At 34.1% G+C, this 23,453-nt stretch overlaps 1 protein-coding gene and 1 non-coding gene across 2 annotated transcripts in view; both read left to right on the top strand.

Annotated features, from left to right (window-relative positions):
• The window catches only part of KCNT2 (potassium sodium-activated channel subfamily T member 2), a 359,575-nt gene that overhangs the window by 201,243 nt on the left and 134,879 nt on the right, over positions 1–23,453 (top strand). The window contains 1 exon segment of the mRNA XM_049769750.1: positions 12,773–12,881. Coding sequence (XP_049625707.1) covers positions 12,773–12,881 — 109 coding nt within the window.
• On the top strand, positions 12,342–12,474 carry LOC126005112 (small nucleolar RNA SNORA51). Its single transcript, XR_007494289.1, has one exon. It is a non-coding gene; the product is annotated as a small nucleolar RNA SNORA51 (small nucleolar RNA).

Here is a 23,453-nt window from a genome sequence, read left to right as displayed (position 1 = left end):
TTCACCCACAAAACTCCAAAGTGTTTCTAGCACTAAAATACCTCACAGCATGACCTAATTGATAGTCTTAACAGAGGCTACTGGACATCAATCTAATAGGAGAGTTTACTTTATGCAAAGGCAGTATTTGGCCACAGATATTCAGAATAAGGCCAATTATAAGCCAGGGAACTAAGAAGCCTTGAACATTCCTTTTTCTGGCAGGCATTCTAGAACTTTAATTTTAGATTTCTTGTTGTCTAAGATTGCAAGACAATAAATTTAAAACAAATCTCCCAGATTGTAGTACATTTTTTCTGCAGTCCTAGCAAATGACTGATTTTGCAACTTGGCTGTCCAGCAGGATCTGCAATACAAGGTATGTACCTGTTGGGTGAACATTATTTAGAAAGATGCAGTGTCATTTAGAATCCCCTTTACAATATGAATTTGCAAACCTGAAAATTCAATTAATTAATCAAACTGCATACTCAATTAATTAATCAAACTGCATATTCAATTACCCTTTGAATCTCTGCAATATCTGTGGTGATCTCCTTTTTATTTCTAATTCAGTTTATCAAGTTTCTCTCTCTTCCTTTCTTTCTGAGTTTTGCCAGAGGTTTATCAATCTTGTTTATTTTTTCAAAAATCAGCTTTTGCTTTCATTTATCTTTTGGATTGATTTTTGGCTTTCCACTTCATTGATTTCTGCTCTAAACTTTGTTATTCCCTTCTGTCTACTTATATTCGTTCCTTTTGTTAATTATTTTCTAATTTTTATAAGCTGTGTCATTAAGCTATTCACATAGGTCCCTTTTTCCTTCCTGATGTGTGCTTGCAAAGCTATAAATTTTCCTCTTAGTACCGCTTTTACTATGTCCCATAAATTCTAATGATTTGTATCTTCATTGTCATTTGTTTGCAAGAATGTTTTGATTTCCTCTTTGATTTCATCTCTACCTACTGGTTGTTCAGTAGTAACTTATTTAATTTCCAGGTGTTAAAGTTTTTTTTCTGTGTCCCTTTGTAGTTCATGTTTAATTTCAGTGCCTTGTGATCAGAAAATGTAGTCTGCATGATTTCTATCCTTTTGATTTTATGGAGGTATGTTTTATGGTCCAACATGTGGTCTAACTTATGGTCCAACATGTGATCTATCCTGGAGAATGAACCATGTCCATTAGAATAGAATATATATCCAGGTTTCTGGAGATGGAGTGCCCTATATATCTACTAGTCCACTTTGTTCCATTTCTCTTTTCAGAGCTAGTACATTTCTGTTGGCTTTCAGTCCTGTTGACCTACCTAGGGGTGACAGGGAAGTGTTGAGGTCTCCCACTATTATTGTGTTGCTATTCATATCCTCTTTCAGATTTATCAACAATTGTATTAAATATTTTGTTGGTCCCTCATTGGGTACATACATGTTTAGGAGTGTGATTTCTTCCTGCTGTACATATCCCTTCATTAGTACAAAATGTCCATCATTGTCCCATACAACTTTTCTGAGTGTAAAGTTTGTGTCATCTGATATTAATATGGCCACCCCAGCTTTTTTAAGGGTGTGTTTGCTTGGACGGCTTCCTCCCGCCTTTAATTTTGAGTCCATATTTGTTCTGGCTATTCAGGTGTGTTTATTGTAAACAGCAGAAGGTTGGATTCATTTTTTTGATCCATTTAACCACCCTGTGTCTCTTAACTGGTGCGTTTAGCCCTATGACATTGAGAGAGATAATTTTCATGGGAATTAGTGCCATCTTTGTGTATAAGTTGGTGACTCTGTTTGTTGGTCTTGTCTTAAAGTAAACCTTTCAGCTTTTCTTTGAATGCTGAAATATATTGGAGTCCACTTAACGAAAGAGGTGAGGTACATATACAAAGAAAACTACAAAAGTCTCCTTCAAGGAATAAGAGTGTACACAAGAAAATGGAGACACATACCCTGCTCTTGGATTGGCAGGATTAATATCATTTAAACAGCAATACTCCAAAAAGCATTGTACAGAATTAATGCAATACCTCTAAAGATACCCATGACATTCTTAAAAGAAGTAGATTAAATACTCCTGAAATTCATAAGAACAATGAACATCCAGAGATAGATAAAGCAATACTTGGGAAAAGAAATATGGAGACATTGCTTTCCCCAATTTTAGATTGTATTACAAAGAAAAAGTTATTAAAACAGCATGGTATGGGGCCGGAGAGGTGGCAATAAAGGTAAGGTGTCTGCCTTGCAAGTGCTAGCCAAGGAAGGACCACAGTTTGATCCCCAGGCGTCCCATATGGTGCCCCCAAGCCAGGAACAATTTCTGAGCACTTAGCCGGGAGTAACACTGAGCATCAAACGGGTGTGCCCCCCCCCCAGAAAAACAAAATAAAACAGCATGGTATTGGAATAAAGACAGATCCTCAGATCAGTGGAATAGACTTGAGAATTCAGAGAATGTTCACCAGACATACAATCAACTAATCTTTGATAAAAGAGAAAGAAATCCTAAATGGAGCAAGGAAAGCCTCTTCAACAAGTGATGTTGGCACAACTGGTTAGCCACTTGCAAAAAAGCAAACTCAGACCCCCATCTAACACCATGCACAAAGGTCAAATCCAAATGTATTAAAAACCTAAAATCAGGCCTGAAGGTATATAGAACAACACATAGGTAAAACACTCCATGACATTGAGACTAAAGGCATCTTTAAGGAGGAAACAGCACTCTCCAAACAAGTGGAAGCAGAGATAAACAGATGGGAATATATTAAGTTGAGAAGCTTCTGCATCTCAACAAAAATAGTGCCTAGGATAGAAAAGCCACCCACAGAGTGGGAGAAACTATTCACCCAATACCCATCAGATAAGGGGTTAACATCTACAAAGTCCTGACAGAATTTAACAAGGAAAAAACCTAACCCCATCAAAAAATGGGGAGAATTAAAAAGTCATTTAATCAAAGGAGAAAGACAAATGGCCAAAAGGCACATAAAAAAATGCTCCACAATACTAATCATCAGGGAGATGCAAATCAAAACAACAATGAGGTACTGTCTCACAATAAAGGACTAGTACACGTCACAAAGAACAAGAACAATCAGTGATGGTGGGGATATGTAGAGAAAGGAACTCTTATTCACTGCTGATGGGAATACCACCTAGTCCAGCCTTTAAGGAAACAACCCCTTTCTCACACCTATATTCATAAGCAGAGCTATTTACAATAGCCAGACTCTGGAAACAACCAGATGCCCTTCAACAGGTGAATGTCTAAACAAACTATGGTATATATACACAATGGAGTATTAAGCAGCAGTCAGGAAAGATGAAGTCATAAAATTTTTCTATATGTTTTATACATTGAATTTATTATGCTAAGTGAAATAAATTAGAGGGTGAGAGATAAACAGAAATAGTCTCACTCATCTTTGGTTTTTAAGAAAAATTAAAGACATTATTGTAATAATTCCCTGAGACAATAGAAATGAGGCCTGGAAGGACCACTTACAATATGAAGCTCACCATAGAGGGTGGTGAGTGCAGTTAGGGAAATAATTACACTAACAATTGTTATGAAAATCTTAATGAATGAGAGAATTAGACATCCTGTCTTGAATACAGGCAGGAATTAGGAAGGAGGGTGGGGAGCATTGGTGGTAGAAATGTTTTACTGGTGAAGGTGTGTGTTCTGTTTATGACTGAAACCCAATACAATTATGCTTGTAATTATGGTGCTTAAATGAAGATTTTATATAAAAAAGAACAAAAATAACTGTACATTCTTCAATATAAGTTGACATATAGTGTTGAAACCACTATTAGATCAAGAGAATCAACAGGGAGGGTCAATTGGACTGACAATACTGACAATTGGACTGACAAAAAACAAAGGAGTTTTCCTTTGCTTAAAAGAGTGAATAAAAGGGGCCTGAGAGATAGCATGGAGATAGGGCGCTTGCCTTGCATACTGAAGGATGGTGGTTCTAACCTGGAATCCCATATGGTCCCCAAGCCTGCCAGGAGCGATTTCTGAGTACAGAGCCTGGAGTAACCCCTGAGCACTTCCAGGTGTGACCCAAAAATAAAAATAAAATAAAAAAATAAAAAAAAGAGCGAACAAAATTTTAAATTCAATTAATATAAACCCCCACATTGAATAAATAAGATTGGACACATTTACTTCTTTCCTTCCCATTAATTCCATGTGTAATTCTGAAAGTAATGCATAAATATTTTTTGATTTTCTAAGTACAAAATATTTTAGAATGCTTCTATTATAAATGTTTATTTAAGAAGAAGCATTTCAAGAATAATTTTCATTATTAAGCTTCATCTTGCAACATATTATGGCTATATCTATGCATACTTAAATCAAGATGATTTCTCATATGGAAACATAATTGTTTTAAAGCCTGCCTGGTTCAATTTTTTACAATTAGGTATGCTTTAAAATAAGTTTTTCAAAGTGTGGCTCTAAATCATTTTGTTAGATTTTGAAAAGGTTCCTTTGTATTATTTTCTTTGACAGTTAAATATTTAAATTTTTTGATTGCTCACTCTTTTGAACAATGCGTTTTTATCTATTAGTGCTGATGATGCAAAATAAAATAAATGGATTCCTTTGTTATTTTAATGACAGTTTTATAACCAGTCAAAATGCCACCACGCTGAGCTGTAGTTTGTGTACTCTCTTCCGGATTGTAGAGAAAGTGGGAGTTGTGAATAACAGCCAGATGAAACAGTAATAGGTATTTCAAGGGATTTTCTTTGGACTTAGTAATATTTTAAAAATAAATGCATTCTCCCATAAAATTTCATGTAATTTATTAAAGAATGGCGTGGTGTTCATGGATTTGAAAGTGCCACTTAGTACACTTTTTTATTCTTTATATTGAATGACCAAAATCATTTTGAAACCTCACTAAGTATAGATTCACTGAGCTCATAAATCATTTTCTAATGATTATAGACAAATTTTAATTAAAAAGAATGAAGCTTGGAATGCGTGATTTTTTAAAGAGAATACCCATTTATTCCCTTAAAATCACATTAGAATTATAATAGGGTAATAATAATAGTCCATAAATATGTTGAACTTTTATTTATATAGAAGATTTTAATCAATTTCTTACTGTTGGTATGCAAATTTTAGCTTGAAATTTAAAGTTGAATAAAAACAAAAAAAAAGGTAATCCAATGTTTTTGACATTCTGTGAATAGTTCACAGAGTCAAGTGTTTTGTGCATGTTTTGTTCTTTAATACAAGGCACCATTATTTTATAGAGGAGAAATACAAAGTTAGAGTTGTTATTAGATTTCTCAGAGTGGTAGATTCTGGATTTTATTCAGGTCACTCCAATTTCCACATGGTTTCTTTTGCATAAAAATGCTTCCCATCATGATGAAACCTTACTCTTCAGATGGGTCACAATTTGCAAATAAAAGTGTTTCTACTTGGTGAGCTTATCAAAATAAAATATTTGTATGTGTGTGTTTGACCATGAATTTTTTGTTCTACTATTTTATATCCAAGGTATGTTCCTTAAAATATACAATTTATGTCAAATCCATTAAATTACGTAGGATCTGTTTGTGATTTCAATTGGTGGGAAAATACTTTGTATTTCTCTCTTTCATCAGCCCTCCTGTACAATTTTACAGGATCAAAATTTGCCTTTTCGGGCCAAGGATGTGGCTTCCTAGTAAAGTTCCCATCTTGGATACATAAGATCATATGACATTTTTTTTTTGCAGAAGGAAATTTTGTCTAATTATATGTCTGTATACGTAGAAAGTTGAAAATGACCTGTAATCAAGATTTAAAAACACACCAAATGAGAAACTAAAAATATTTACTGAAACCAGCAAAAAGCAGGAAAAGAGGAATAAGAAAAAATGGGTGCATTGGAAAACAAATATCAAGATTAGTAGGGTCAAAGCCAACTATTTTGATAATATTAATTAAGAATGGATCAAAATAAATAACTAAAAGGCAAGGACCTTCATTCCAATGTAAGTAAAAGAAAAATTAAAAGAACAGAAATTAAAAGAGCAAATAATTTGTTGAAAGTCAGTTAATGACAAACTGATGAAATATTAATGTTTATTAAATGATACTTGGATTTACTCTGTTAAGGTGCAAAAGAAAATTTAAAAGAGAAGAACTGTTCATATTTTGGTACTTTTATAAGGATAAACCCATTAAGGAGGTAGTACTATTCTAAACTTTTTACCTTATAACAAAATATTAATTCTTTCAAGTATAAAATGAAAGACTAGAAGAATGTGAAAAAGGTACCATTGCTAGAAATTTTATTCTTTTTCTTTGAATAATTAATAGATTAAATTAAAATTAAAAATGGTATTAAAACTTGAATACCTTTTCAAAAACCAGATCAAGTTACTTTAATAATGTTAATACTGTTAGAATGCACATTCTTTTAAAATTTATGGTACACTCACAGAAATTGAATAGATTTTGAAGACAAAAATATAAAGAATTCAAAATTAATTAGAATAATTAAAATTATTTTCTGATTGTAGCAGAACTTAATCAGAAATCAAGACTATACATAATGTAACTATCTTACAACAAAAATGTTATATATAAAACAAACAAAATTCAGATATAGGAAATTACCCAAATATGACACCTATATACATATAAATTTATATAAATTGTATTTACTAGAGAAATTTCCATTTGTAAATATAACACCATTAACTCTGGCTTAAGAGGTAATGGATGCCTAAGTCAGAAACTTTTTTTTTTGGTTGTATTGACTCAACTTCTGGTAAAAGGCATTTCAGACTTATGTACTTAGTGATTCTTTAGAAGACGACTAATATTAAAGGGCCAGTGAAAGAATTTTTTTGTTTTGTTTTGTTTTGTTTTGGGGCCACACCCTTGACACTCAGGGGTTACTTTTGGCTTTGTGCTCAGAAATTGTTCCTGGCTTGGGGACCATATGGGACACCACCCTATTGCTGAGCTATCGCACTGGCCCTATAAGTCAGAAACTCTTAATGAAGCAAGCATTGGACTTAGATCTACTGACCAGCCTTCCTTTGCTTTTCCAGATAATATCCCAAAGCTGATCACCTTCTGTCTCATCATCTTCTTTTTTTGTTAGGTAAAAATGAACCTTGTTTTGATAGCTTGAGTCATTTTAGAGAGCTTTGTTTTTCCCCTAGAATCTCCTCTATACATGAATATATGAATTACTGTTTTTTTTTTAATCTTATGATAGTGTGGAGAGATCTCAGCTATTGAGCATAGCAGTAGATAGTGAAATATTTTTTTAATGTACAGTTGTAAAGATTTTTTTTTGCAGCTTTTTCTCATGCTGCTTCAAAGTTGACATGAAGAAATTACTGTCCAAGTGTTCAATGCTTGTTTGTATACTAAAGATTTCATATGTTCAAAAATGAATGATATAATCAAGAAGGAAATGAATGTTCTTGATATTTAAGTGAAAAATCAGTGGCATGGTAGAAATTTTCTCTAAGAGCTACAACATATAGATAAAGTCAAATGGACAAAATGGCTTTAGATTTTCCTTCAGTTTGATTTCATGTTAGGTTTCTTTGTAACTACTGGTTGTTATCACTTTTTCCATAGGCTAATGATTATAGACAACATTAATTAAAAATTTTTTTTACCAGGGGCTGAAGTGATAGCGAAGTGGTAGAACTTTTGCTTTGCGATGCGGCTGACTCAGGACAAACCTAGGTTCAATCCCAGGCATCCCATATGGTTCCCCAAGCCAGGCACGATTTCTGAGTGCATAGCCAGGAGTAGTAACCTCTGAGCATCACTAGGTGTGGCCCAAAAACCAAACCCCCCCAAAAATATTCTTTCCTTGTCCCTTTAATATTAGTCTTCTAAAGAATCACTAAGTATAAAAGTCTGAAATGCCCTTTTCCAGGACTTGGGCCCATCCTTTAGGTCACAGCAGTTAGCACATCTGTCTCTGTTTTCTATGCAACAGGGGTATCTGCTTTTAATAGGCAATTGGCAAAAGACAACCTTCTCAACTCATCCAGCTTTATTCTTCTCAGAATTAAAATTCTTCCAAATGTTTGTATCTGAGGAGTTGACTTCAAACTTTCTCTAGTAACAGTTTTAATTAATGTTCTCCCTAATTATTTAATTCTGTCTAGGCGAATTTTGAATTTGTCATGACACAGAATAAGGTGTGTAAGCCTATGGACTAGATATTTTTATTTAACATTAATTAAAATGATTAAATAATCTTAATTAATGTGTAATCTGTATTTAATAGTCATTGCCTTACAGGATTTTTGTGAGATGTCACATGTATGTGCTTACTAAAATTTATACTTTACCTATAATTGATTTTAGTTGTTACTAATAGTATTCTTATTTATCTTTTATTAAATATTTTTTATTTCATTTCCAAGAATTGTAAGAAAGCTTCAGGAGCAAAGAAAAATATTCAAGTTTTTGCAGAAATAGGTTGTAATATAGAAATTCATGTACTTAAATTTTCATCATTGCAAAATTTAACATCCAGAATGTAAATATCACAAGAGAAGCTTAGCTTTCAACAAGTCTTTAAGAGCACATCTTATGGTAGAGTGAAACATTTCTGTTATTTTATTTGCAAATAAAATGTCTCTAATGCATTTAGGCTTTGCTGTTTTCTTTTTAGTCTTTTTAATGATGGTTACTAACTAGTTCTAAAATCATCTTCTGTTTTAGTTTGTGCACCACAGCATTATGCCCAGCAGTGCCTGGGTTTTACTCAGGAATCACCCCTGTCCAGGCTCAGGGAAATTTAATATAGTAGGTTATGTGCAAGGAAAGAAAGTGCTTTAACCCCTATACTATCTTTCTGACTCTAATACTTACTTTTTATTTAATCCAGAAATATAATTTAGTAAATGCTTTACTGGTCATCTCTGGCCTCAGTTCATTATTTTCAAGAAAACTTGGTCCTTTTCCAAATCATTCCCTTTAGTATGCATTTGGATTTCTTAGTCAGTTTCCTATAGTAGTCAAATAAATAGAAAAACAATTGTTAAAAGAGAAGGAACCACAATGACAATAAGAGTTGGAAATGGTCACTCTGGCTAAGAACTGAGTGCTGAAAGGAAGTAGTTATCTGCATGATACCCCTTCAGTAATAGTATTGGAAACTACAGTGCTAAAATAGATAAATGGAAAAAGAGAGACAGACAGACAAAGAGAGTGTCTGTCATACAGACAACAGAGAGGTGCGAAGTGAGGAGAGGGCAAGAGGGAAACTGGGTACATTGGTGGTATGAAATATGCACTGGTAAAGGGAATGGGTGTTTGAACATTGAATAATAAACTCAATCATAGTGTTGTAACTATCTCATGATGATTCAATTATAATTTTATTAATTAAAAATTACCTATGAAACTATAAAATATAGATTAAAATGTTATTTTTGTATTCGCCTAAATCTTCATTTCTGATTGCTTTGATTCCTGAAGTATTAGCTTTAACCCTATTATTTGCCTTTGGCTGTAAGAAGTTTCTTTGCCTTCTAGTTATAGTATTATTTTCCTTGAAGGACATTTTTCTTAGATTTCATTGTATGAGAAGTTCATTGAAGAATTTGGTCTCAAATATTTCTTCTCTTTCTTATTTGAAAGTATAAGATGCTAATCCATTCTCACCTCATTTCTAGGATTTCTGATGAGTCTTTAGCTGTTTCCAAGTGAAAGCATTTAACTCAAGCTTTCAATAATTTAACTATGTTGTGCATATTTGGCATTTTTTATGCAGTGTAGGATTTGCTGAGTCTGTGGAACTTACAAATGTATTTGCTTTATAAACTGAGGGGTTAGTGTCAGAGAGATCATAAAGAGCTTAAAGGGCAGACCATACAAGTGTTGATCCTTGACTTACTGGTCATGCATGCAGTATTGCATGCATTTCAGGTGCAGTGCCAGAGAACCTGAGCCTGATAGGTTTGGCCCTGAAGGTATTCTAGCCCTGCCAATGTGCCCCTAGAGTTCCTTGAGTATCACCAGGGTGTCCTGAGTAACCCCTGCATTGTGGAGCTAGAGCAGCACTACCTCCTGTTTTCATGCATTGAACTGCTACCAGGTCATCTGAGAGTCTTCCTGGACAGGGCTACAATTTGAGAAGTCTCTGGTTATTATTCTTCCACTCATTTCTGTCCTATATTCTCTTTTATCTTTTTGAACATGTAATTGCATTACACAAGGCCTTTTTGTATTGTTTTTAAAGCCCCTGAACTTTGTTCCTCTCTCAATTCTTTTTATCTTTGTTTTACAAATTGGTTAAATCCATCTGATCTATGACCATGTTCATGACTTCTCTCCTGAATAATTTCTCTTTCAAAGTCAATGTAGATCTTTCCCCTCAGATGTTTCATTTAAAAAAATGAAAAATCTGTTACTCAAGTTTTATCATTAGCATGTTTTTATCTCATTGCATAAATAAAGCCATTGCTTTTAGTTCTAGTCTGCTAGTTGACTATTTAGATTAACTAGATGAGTGTCTCTCAGAGGGACGATACTAAAGTATTGCTTGGTATCAGAATTATCCAGGGAGAGTTGACAATATTAGCCTGATATATAATTGGGGATCCTTTTTTCCCCTTCAATAAAATACACATTTAGGGGGTTAGGGGGATGGAGGATGCCAAGTGGTTTCTTTTCCTGAAAGAAAATGGTTGTCTATGTTAGTCACAGAACATCTGATAGAAACTAATATCTACTGGAATCCATTTCCTGAAATTTTCTCCATTGAGCAATGTTGGAATTACTTATAGATATTATGTTAGGTTCTGCCTTCTTGCACTCTATTGTATTCTTCAAAGACCATAGATGCTCTCAAGTAGGTATACTTTGGATTGACTCAAGTGCCAATTCTATCAGGTGTGAGTGATTCACATTGCATTGAGATTTCTTTCTTTTTTTTTCCTGCCCCAAGCACATATATATAGCTTATGTTTCTAGTTTTGTTTCAATGGTGGTCTATAGGAATCTTTAAAGACTGTTAGCTCAGAGGTCACTGGGACCACACAAAGAGGTGGTGCTCAAGGGAACCAAGTGGTAGTGGAGATGGAACTTGGAAGCTTGGGCATAGTATGTGCTCTCCAATTTCTGTGGGGTCTCTGGCTCCCGCTTTGCAAATTTGTACACAAATGTTTTATTTCTCTTCTCTGCCTATCCCTTTTCAGGGTTTTGCCATTTTCCCAGAAAGATATTTAACACCCGTGCCTCAGTCATGATAACTTTTAAAATTAACCTTGTTGTGATTGGTGAGCCGGTAGGCAAACCTCACCTTCTTTAGGAATTTTGGTCTACTATTTGTTAACTTCCAAAGGACTTGACACTTATGAGCCATGAACATAAGCTTCTTTTTACCTTCGTATAAAGAGTAACTTGTATCTGCTTGTATGATTTAATCATTTTTCTTCTTTCCCTAACAGCATTTTGAAATAGAACTTCCTGTATTGATGTCAACATCTTATTGTCCACTTGAAATGAATCCAGTGTAACTAGGGAACTGAATTTAGATCATTATAGTTGAAGCAGATTTTAGAGCCACATATGAGTAATGACTGCTATATAAGAAGTGCTACTCTAGAATATGCATTGTTAGTTAATTGTGACCTATTTCCCTAATGATTTGCTTTATTTTTTAGTAATATAAGTATTTATTCAGGAACATTGTGTACAGTATTGCATGTTAAGCAGGGTTATCATTTCTTCTCAATTTTAGCATTATTTATTAAACATCCTTGATTTTATTTTACTGAAAATGATTGATCCCTTCAATGTGCACACACATCAAAATGCTTGCTGTTACTGCTATGTAAAATAGTAAATGTATTCTTTACTTGCACATTCACTTCAATCATTCCCTTTTACCAATATTAAATACTATATTAAAATTATTTTAAGGATCAATTTTTTTAAAGGAAAAGTCTGATTGTTGGGGTCAGAGAGGTGGCACTAGCCATAAGACATCAGTTTTGCATGAACTAGCCTATGATGGACCGTGGTTCGATCACCTGGTGTTCTTTATGGCCCCCCAAACCAGGAGCGATTTCTGAATGCATAGCCAGGAGTAATCCCTGAGCATCAGCAGCTGTGGCACAATAACCAGAAAAAAATAAAGTTTGATAACTATTTTAATAGTAAGTTATTGCAAACATATTTGTTTATACTGAAATTTTATGTCTTCTAACCAACAATAGTTTAATATGGAAATTATTTTTAAGCTTATCAAGAGATTTAATCTTCACCAGTGCAACATTCCCATCACCAATATCCCAAGTGATTTCTCTCTCTCTCTCTCTATATATATATATAAATCAAAAAAATAAGAAAAGATAAGACCTCCCAATGATTACCACAGGCTGTGTTCTTTACACTGACTATATGGAAAGAGGAGGTATAGTAAATGCACCCCATATACACCTCAACCCAGGCCCTTTGCCGGGTATGTATAGTGAATGGGGGGATAAAAAAAAAGAGACTTAATATTAACCTTTGGGTAGGTTTCTATATGCTAATAATTATCCTGTATGCTGATAATTGTCACTGACTGAACAAGATATGTTCTGACTGAACAAGATATTTCAAGATATTATTTGTAGAAATAATAAACACCTTTAAGCATAAGTTCTCACTTTGTATTTTTGTGTGCTTGATATTACAAGGTGAATGTGAATGTGACCATTTAAAAAACAAATTATTTATACTATGAATATTATAGATTTTTTAATTTATTTTGTGATACTGTGGTTTTGTTTTTATTATTTCAGGACCATCAAACAATTTTGAGAGCCTGGGCAGTAAAAGATTTTGCTCCAAATTGCCCTTTGTATGTCCAGATCTTAAAGCCTGAAAATAAATTCCATATCAAATTTGCTGGTAAGTTGCTGGCATGAAATACTGTGCCTCAAAAAATTCATTATGAGCATCATGTCTCTGAAATTAGTGCCAACATAATAATTTGTCACTGAATCTATCAAACTCAACATTTTTCTTTTTATTGGTTCTTGTAGAGTTTAATCACTTAAAAATAGAACAAGATAATGCTTGCTCATGAATTCAACTTTTTTTGTTGTTTGTTGCTTTTTGGGTCACACCCTTCAGTGCACAGGGATTACTCCTAGCTCTATGCTCAGAAGTTGCTCCTGGCAGGCTTGGGGGACCACATGGGATGCGGGATTCAAACTACGGTTTGTCCTGTGTTGGCCACTTTCAAAGCAAATGGTCTACCACTGTGCTCTCGCTCTGTCCCTGAGTTTAACTTTTTATATTATAAGGTGGTTTTATCAAATGAAGTTATGAGTAATTTAGGAAATCTAAATAAATGATCATTGCTAATGTCATGCTTTTTACAGATCCAGTACTTAAGTACTACATGCATATTTCTTTAAACTCATGTTTGTAAAACATGAATAATGCTTGTTACTGGTCAAAGCACATACAGCCTGTCATCCCATTCTTGAATTGCCTGCATTTCAGTTCTGGCTACATAATTTTTCTTCCTTTACTTTATGGGATTATCTCTTTTGTTCTCCACTCTTATGTTTCCTAAATAAAATGATTTAATTCAAAATAAATAAAACTCATTTAAAGTATGCAGGAAAACAACATAGTAAATGCATTAAAGTGTTTTAAATATATATAATTTGGGAGTAAGTTTTGAGAATTTGAAAAGAATATGGATGATTTTTTTTCCACAGAGGCAATGATTTTAAAGTAAATTATTCACAGGAGTTTTGGGTAACTGTTATGAAATTGAACAATAAAGAATATTTTGTTCTTTTTGCTGCTTTTCTCTTTGTTTTTCTTAAATGCTTTTGTAGAAATTGATTTTGATATAGACAGTAATTTATATATTTTTTCAAACATAGCAACTTTGTTTTCCATATTGTATTCTTCCAATATAGTTGAAGATTCAAAAGTCATTAAAATGTAATATAGTTTAACTGCATTAAAATTTAGCAAAGTATTTTCCTTCAGAGATGTTTTAAATGCATGTTTACTAAATTATATTGAATTAAAAATTATAAACATTCAAAATGTTAAAATAATTATGATATAATTATCACTTAATTTTCTCTTTATTGTTTGGCTTTGTTATTGATATTAGTGCTTTAAAATATATCAAAAAGTTATTGTAGGGGGCCAGAGTGATAGCACAGCTGGTAGTGCATTTGCCTTGCACGCCTCTGATCCATGTTTGATCTCTGTCATCCCGTTTGGTCCCAAAGCTCACCAGCAGTGATTTCTGAGTGTAGAACCAGGAGTAACCACTGAGTACTGCTGGGTGTGGCCCCCCAAAACAAACAACTTACTGTAATGACTCTGGTTAATTTTTATTATTTTCCAAATATATTAAAATTCTAATAATAAGCCTCTGATGTAACCCTATACTATGCCTTCAAAGAAGAATAAAATTAAGAAATACTTTAATTTCTTTAAAATGCCAGTGATATATTTGATATAGTTAATAATAGATTCAGCTCACTGAAATAGTTCACTTTCACTGCCAACAATTGCAAACTAAGTTTTGTATTCTTTCTCAATTTTTTTGCTATTAATAATTCTTTGAAGGAAAGAATACTTAAATATTTTAAACCGGGGCCGGGCGGTGGCGCTGGAGGTAAGGTGCCTGCCTTGCCTTCGCTAGCCTAGGACGGACCGCGGTTCGATCCCCCGGCGCCCCATATGGTCCCCCAAGAAGCCAGGAGCAACTTCTGAGCGCATAGCCAGGAGTAACCCCTGAGCGTCACAGGGTGTGGCCCAAAAACCAAAAAAAAAAAATATTTTAAACCAACAATTTACCTCACATGTCTTATTTATGGCACCTGCTGAAATTCCTTTTAATAATTTTCATAATCTTTTTATGGTTGAGAGTAAAAGCATCTCCAAGGAGCACTTCTTATATTATGAATAGTTGAAAGCATCCTTGTTTCATTAAAATCCCATATACTACAGTTTGTAATGATATGTGAGACTCAAAAAGTATAATATAATTTGAATTTCCGCATCAGATTAAATGTGCATAGGGAGTATATTGAAATGTCATTTAGTATGTGTGGCAAATTATCAAAATAATGGTTTCCACATAACCATGTGTATGTGTTTGTTAGTCTCTTTATATACCTTTTATAGTTTATTTCATGAAAATGTGAAATCTACTGCCCTATCTTTAAATACCGTGGCTTGACCAATGAATGTAATAAAATTTATATTGTATAGTCTTAGAAGCTATAAAATGAAACCCATAGTTTTAAAACATGAAAAAAACACCTAAAAATTTGATTTATAAATATGTAAAATATTTGAAAACAAAAACAATGTAGCACTATTACTTTATGTAAACTTATTATTTTTGAATTATTTCAAATGAAATGGCATAAGGCATTGTTAAAGTGTAAATGAATTGGTACCCTATTGTTTGAATTAATTATTATATGATCAGTTATAATTAAAATAGTCTTTTACGAATTGATCAGACTCGACTCACAGAATATCCATATGGACTAACATATGCTGTTATTCATATCCCCCAAAGAGGAAAGTAAAATTAGTAAACCTAGAACTAGATAGAAATAATGAAATCCTCAATAAAAACATACAATAAATAATGCCTGTGGGGCAAAAGTGGTAGCACAGTAGTAGGAATTTGCCTAGCACATGGATGACCCAGGAGAGATGTGAGTTCAACTTCCAGCATCCCATATGGGGCCCTGAGCCAGGAGCAATTTCTATTTTGAATAGTATCTTTATTTAAACACTATGATTACAAATATGATTGTATTTAGGTTTCAGTCATAAAAAAACCATTCCTTCACCATTGTAACATTCCCATCACCAATGCCCATCAACTCCATCCTACCCCAGCTCCTACCTATGTTTGAAACATGCTTTCTACTTCTCTCACTCATTGACATTGTCATCATAGTTGTCAGTGTTCCATATTTTCTGGCGTATAAGACGACCCTTCAACCCATAAAAACTTCCTAAAAGTCGGGAGTCATTTTATATGCCGATATACGGAATTCTGAAACTTATTCAGAGACTAGTGATCCGCCCTCCTCTTACTTTTAAGAATTAACTTACATTTAAGACTTTTAGGAAGTTATTCAGGGGTTTAAGGGTCATCTTATAAGCTGGAAAATACGGGTTATTTCTCTAACTGCACTCACCACTCTTTGTGGTGAGATTCATATCGTGAGCCAGCCTTCCAGCCCTCATCTCTATTGTCTTTGGGCATTATTACAATAATGTCTATTATTTTTGTTAAAATCCATAAATGAGTGAGAGTATTCTATCTCTCTCCCTCTGACTTATTTTAGTTCCCATGACCATACATGTATAGGAAAATTTTATGACTTTATCTTTCCTGATGGCTTCATAATATTTCATTGTGTATATACCACAGTTTCTTTAGCCAATCATCTGTTGAAGGCCGTCTTTTTTTTTCCCTTCAGATTCTGGCTATGTAAATAGCTCTGCAATGAATATAGGTTTTAGGAAGGGATTCTTGAATCGTAATTTTGTGTTCCTAGGGTATATTCCTAGGAGTGGTATAGCTAGATCATATAGGAGCTAAATTTCTAGTATTTTTGAGGAATCTCCATATTGTTTTTCATAAAGACTGGACTAGATGGCATTCCTACCAGCAGTGAATGAGAGTTCCTTTCTCTCAGGAGCAATTTCTGCATGCAGAGCCACGAGTAACCTTTGAGAGCTGCCGGGTGTGGCCCCAAAAACCAAAATAAGAAAAAAAAAAAAGAAAAAAGCCTGATATATAAACCCAAGTATACTGTAAATTAATGGGAGTCTAGTCAAATAAAAATATACTTCACAGTATAAAGTAAATTTAATTTTATAATAAGAAGCTAATTCCAAAATGATACTGCTCTCTCTCAAAGCTTCATTCTGTTATATATGAATTCTGTGGCTAGGCTAATTTACAATCTCTAAAGTTAAGTTTTTCAGTATAGAAAATGAGATAAGAGAAGGAATCACAATCACAATATTACACTGTTATAAATATAAACAGAATACCAGTAATTAGTATCTGTAAAGTTGGTGATTATTAATCTTGAGTGACTTATCCTATTTCTAACAAACCTGTATTATCTTTGTTTCTGAGAAATTGAGGTTATCCATAATTTTTTGCACATACTTTATTATATAAATAGTTTGTAGACATTTTCCAGAGAATTGAAAATAACAGTTTTTCTTTATTTATTTTATGGAACAAACATAAACTTGATAGAAAATATATTAATGATTGTATAATAAGTAATCATTAGAGGTCAAATTAAATAAAATAACTAAAAACAGGTATATTAGAATTATTCAGATAATGCATTTTAAAGATAATATATCTTCAAACTAAAATATTCCCAAGAAACATATGGATGGTCAACAGGAATATGAAGAAAATGCTAATAAAACAACATTGAAAGATCATTCATTTCTCACCAGTGAGAATTGCATATATAAAAAGTCTGTAAATTGCCAGTTTTAGTAGGTTTGTGGTGAGAAAGAAACCACATCCACTATTTGGGGGAATGTCCTCAGTTTTCATCATTAAATAGAGAAAATAGAATATAGAAATAACTCATAAATTTATTACCATATTTAGTACACTATTCAGGATATGTAAACACCCCAGATGGCCAACTACAAATGACTGGATCAGATCTTAGTTTATAGAAATATACAATAGAATACTCTGGCATTTTAAGAAAGAGCAAAATTATGCAGTTTGCTGCACCACGAATAGATCTAGAGGATATCATATTGATATCAGAAAGGGATAGATAGATTGATCTCTCTCATATTATATGTGAGATTTAAAGATGCATTGAAAGAATTAACAAGGGGCCAAAGACAACACAATGGGAAAACTGATCCACACCATTGAGTTAATGTTGTTTTTGGTTTGGGGGATTTGGAAGAGAGGTCTTTGATAAACAAAGAAGGTACACTGGTTATGGGTATGGTGATTGAATGATGTGCATAAGTAAACATTAACAGGATTGCAAATCATACTGGATATAGGATGTTCCTTAGTGTGGAATCAACTTTATAAGTTTACTATTGCTTTAGGTTCTAAGCTGCTTGTAATACTCTATATCAATGCATTGATTGTCACAACATATTTATTTGAAAATTGACTCTATTATGGATAACCACCTTTCAATTTAAAGGTCCCTTGTAGAGCTGAGTTTTCAAATTACTGTGCAATATTATTTTTTGTATGTTGCCATTAGTAATATGTCCCAAAACCAAAAGTAGATTATTGAATGAAGAAAATATCACCATTTAATGCAGATAAAAGAGACAAATTGGCACTGAGAGCTATCCAGTGGTCGGCAACCTTTTTTTTCAACTGAGCCAAATCTCGTCAAAACCATGATTGAAATTTATTTTGAGAGCTACACAGGGCGCGCACTGACAGAGGCTAGGAGCGGAGTCCTGACTCTTGGAGCTGCTGCCCGGCACACAGAAGAGCCAAATTAAAAGTGTGAGGAGCCAAATGTGGCTCGTCAGCCGCTGGTTGCCGATCACTTATCCTAAGACACTTCAGTTACTCATGACTGACCCAGGTTTGACTGCTATATGTCATATCCTTATATGACATCAATCATATATGTTTCCCTGAACCATCCAGGAATTAGTCAGTGGTGATCCCTAAGCATCACCAGATCTAGCTAACCACCCTTCTTCCAAAAGAGGAGGAAGAAAAAAAAAAGTTTGCTTTTGGGCCACACCCAGTGGTGCTCAGGGATGACTTGACTCTGAGTTTAGAGATCAAATCCAGCAGTGCATAAAACAAGAGCTCTAACCTCACTGCTATTGCTCCAACATCTCATTCAAATTTTTTATAAAGCTTCTTAACCTCTGACAAGTATTTACAGCCTAAACAAAAATATAACCTAAACAAAATATAATACTTATAACCAGAGAATTAGTAGAGAGATTAAGGTGCTTGTTTGCAAACCCTGTTTCTTTTCCTGGCTCTACTTATGATTCCCTGAGCAGAGCCAAGAGAGATCCTGAGCACAGTCAGGAATAAGCTCTGAGTATCACAAAGAAAAATGAAATATATGATTTACTAGAAGGTAAAATAGTTTATTAAAAATCATGACTAAATTTTACAGAATAAAAAGTTCTCCAATTAATCTATTGAATCTAAACAAGTTTTTGTTTATCTTCTGGAAGATGGAATTACTCAGAAAGTCAATAGAAAATTGAATCTGTGTTAGAAGATAAATTAATATCTGAATTCAGATCAATGTTTTATCATAACCACCACAAATTAAAGTGCTATATCATCTTTACTATTCTGTCTCTTTTTCTTTATTAACTAATATTCTTTCAATTATTATGTACTCTGAAAAAATGAGTTATTTTAACAGATATAAGGAGATATAAATTCAATTAAATTTTACCAATATAGGAATAAAGAATGTAAAAGTAAACTTGTAATGAATTTATCAATTTTATGAATTTTATTTTTCATGTTAGAATATATTTCCTGGGCCCGGAGAGATAGTACAGTGGCATTTGCGTTGCAAGCAGCCAATCCAGGACCTAAGGTGATTGGTTCGAATCCCGGTGTCCTATATGGTCCCCCGTGCCTGCCAGAGTAACTCCTGAGCACCTCCGGATGTGGCCCAAAAAAAACAAAACAAAACAAAACAAAAAGAATATATTTCCTAAGAATTGTAACTGCAAGTGAATTTGCATTACAATTCATGAATGAAAGCAAGAAACTAACTACTTCATAGTGAAATGTTAACTGAATGAAACACTTTCTCTTTCGCAATTGAAACATGCTGAGAAGAATGAATCATTCTAGAACAGTAGGAGTTAGTTTGGAGAATTTAAAAATATTTCAATTGTAATGCAAGTTACAATTGGTACAATATAGGTAGAAATAAATATGTGTCAACAGTTATTATTGATAATATTATCTAAAAATGGATTTTTATTCTATGCTTAATCATCATTAGGAAAAGAATTTTAAGATACATAATATCTTGGAGAAATTATTGATGAAAAGAATTTAAACAGGACTTATCTCAGTTTAACTATCAGGCATACATTTACTGGAATACCAAAATTCCTTTATTCTACTCCAAAACAAGAGTAGAGAATATTTTGAGTTTTATAAATATTGGAAATTATGTTAGCTGTTTTTAAATAACATATGTATGTGCAAGGTTTGAATTTCACCAAATGGCAAGATGTGAGTTTTCATGTTGAATAATCTCATTTACCATGTAATACCACCAAAGAAATCCTTTTAAATTTTATTCTAACTTAAGAACAGAAGGCTCCAAATGTCTGTTTTCTAAAGATAAAATGCCAAAATTAAAAAAAAAATCACCTTTTTTTAGATGGAAATCTTTCTTTTTGATTTTTCTTGTGGTGATCATCCAAAACCACCTAACAGAGGTAGCACAAATTGGAGAGTCTTCATGCCTGCTTTGGGACTGGGGAGTTTAATTAAGGGTCATAGCTAACTACCTAGCCTGACCCTTGGGAACATTGCTGGAAGTAGACCCTACAATAAACAACGACAACAACATAACCTTTTTTCTCACTTTTTTTTAATTTCAGAAAAATATCAAATGCAGACAATTTTAAAAATTATACAACGAAAATTGTATCCCATTTACATCCCACAGTTGTTACCATTTTCTCCATATTTATATAGTCATATCTGTATACCTCTAGAATCATTGCCATTTTCTGGAAAGTTACCTGCAGTAAATTAAAGGTTTCCAGGCTTCTGCAGGTTACTGCATTAAGCTGCAAGTCTGCCTGCGATTCAGCTGATGTTTGGCTGTAAGCCCCCCCCCCCCCCCCGAGACTGCCAGGTTCATGTGCTGCAAGCTGCAGGGGTCCAAGGCTACCGTGCCAGTGCCCAGTGCTGCAAGGCTTGCATAAGTCAATGGTGCCTGGTTGCCAGGTTGGGCTAAGACCCCACCCAGATGCACCAATTTGTAGCATTTGCCTGCTGGGACTGGTTGGGGAGATAGAAACAAAACCTTTTTATTCCTCCTGGAGTCTGGGCCTGCAACTTGTGGGTATTCTGAGACAGAGAAACAAAAATGAAAAAAAAATGAAAAAAAAATCACCAACTTGAGATGGCAGGGGGAAGGTAATAGTTCTGGGGATCAATAGAGAGAAATAGAGGGTTAGATACAAAGCAGGCAGTACCTCACCAATGCTTTATCTCCACTCCCCCTCCCTGCATGGACTGGACCAGAATGCACTTCTCTGGTTATTAACCTGTGCCCCCTTTCAAAGGTTCAAGTTTCCATTTTTATAAATGGCATGACAGGGGAATATGTCTAACGGTTTATCCAAGGGATGTGTCCAATTCCAACTGCCATTAAAAAACTAATATCTGTACACAAATACATTTCAGAATGCTTTCCTCAAGAAAGGATAATCTATATGCAACAAAACATTTTCCCTTGAAGAGGACTAAAATGATTCAATTGGCCCAGTATATAGACAAATGGCAATTGATCGAAGAATATTCATAAATGTATTTTGGAGTTTGTATTGAATAGTATTGAATCAAATAGTACTGAGTCAAAAATGTTTTTGCAATGTAATATATGTTAAAATTATTAAAATCAAATAAAATGGTATAATAAAAGGAGAAATATGATGATAAACTTTATGAGCATAACTTAATATATATACACATATGAATCATTATGTTTGTACATGTGAAACTATTATAAATTACCTCAGAAGATTTTTTTTAATTTTTTATTTTATTTTTTATTTTTTTATTTTTTTTTGGTTTTTTGGGTCACACCCGGCGGTGCTCAGGGGTTACTCCTGGCTGTCTGCTCAGAAATAGCTCCTGGCAGGCTCAGGGGACCATATGGGACACCGGGATTCGAACCAAACACCTTTGGTCCTGGATCGGCTGCTTGCAAGGCAAACACCGCTGTGCTATCTCTCCGGACCCAATTTTTTATTTTTAATTATGAGAACAAAGATGCAAAGAAAGAGGGCAAGGTAAAGTTACAGTGGTAGGACAATCACCCATAAACAGAATTCTCAGAAATCCCCTTGCTGATATCTGAACTTTGAACTTTCAGCCAAAGAACATTAAGAAAAATAAAACAGAACCCATGTACAATTACTTTGTTCCTCAAGTCCCCAGATTGTAATACATAATATTTCTTAGCAGCACACAAAGCAATCTAAAGCCATAAAACTTATGTAACTCCTTAAACATTGAAGGCAAAGTACTATTTTACATTTCTATGCACATGCATATTAGTTTAAGTTAACCTCAAAAGTTTAAGTGGGTTGTTTCTCTTAAGCATTAGAGTCAAAGGAGCACAGTAAAAACGGTGTTAGAGTGGCAATTATTGTTTGCAAAGGCCCATCAAAATATGAGGGACATGTAAAGGAAAAGCCTTGGCCTAAATACAAGGAAACCATATCCCTGAAGTTTCCTGACATAAGACCAACTCTAGGCTCCAGGCAAACTAGTTTGTCCAATCCAAGTCATTGGCTGTAATGCCATTACACTTTTATTTTTCACACAATTTCTGTTGTTGGTAGCATGTTTCTGTATTAAAGATCCTGGAATCTACATATCCTATATTGCAGTCAGGATGGTGCAGAGCGTCCTCTCGTTTCACCTCACAATTAAAGGGCAATGCAGAGAGCCCTGTTCTGTAAGCAGGTTGTTGTTGTTGTCAAGTCTTCTTAGTGTTAAGGAAAGTCTCTTTTGAGCAGGTCAATGTCAGAGCAGTGGTAGGGTCTTCCCTGGTAAAGGACTGCTTCCAGGTGTTGTTATATAAAACCTTGGATGTTTCATAGATAGCTTCCCTGGTTCAGGGGTGAATGGAGGATGCCCTTTCTTCTGAGGTCTGTGCCAGGTCATTATATCAATGTTCAGGGTGTAAGGTCCCATTGCACTACAAGATTTGTGTGTTCCGATCTCTATTAGATAAGAACTAATGTGCCTATGCAAACAAGGAACAATGCCACGTGGCATTATCAGCGCATGTGGGGGCCATAAGAACAAGTCCAACAATCCCCATGATATGGTTCAATCATAAGCATTAAACTGAGGGACTCTTTCACCAAAATTCCTTATTGAATAGCTCACAAAGAGAAGAAAAGATAAAAAGTGGGTAGAATCGTTATGTAAAAGAATACTTAGTAAGAGTTATAGCTGTCAAAGAAAATACACATAAAATATTCAAAAGACATATGTGTCCATTTTATGTCTTTTGAAATAGTTGGGGGTAGTTAAGTCCAATGCATGACTTTGGTCTGTGATTAGGACTGTGCAATACTGAAGTTAAAAAGAGTAAGTGTGGGGTACTGATGGTTGGGGGTGAGAGAGTTAAGGAGTAACAATGAGCTTTGTAGGGGTGTGCAAAAGTGCAGAATCTGTTGGGGCAGGAGGTCGGTCTT

Source organism: Suncus etruscus, chromosome 3, assembly GCF_024139225.1.
Source record: "Suncus etruscus isolate mSunEtr1 chromosome 3, mSunEtr1.pri.cur, whole genome shotgun sequence".
NCBI lineage: Eukaryota > Metazoa > Chordata > Mammalia > Eulipotyphla > Soricidae > Suncus > Suncus etruscus.
Note: the sequence above shows the minus strand (reverse complement) of the source record. Positions and strands in the feature narration are given on the sequence as shown.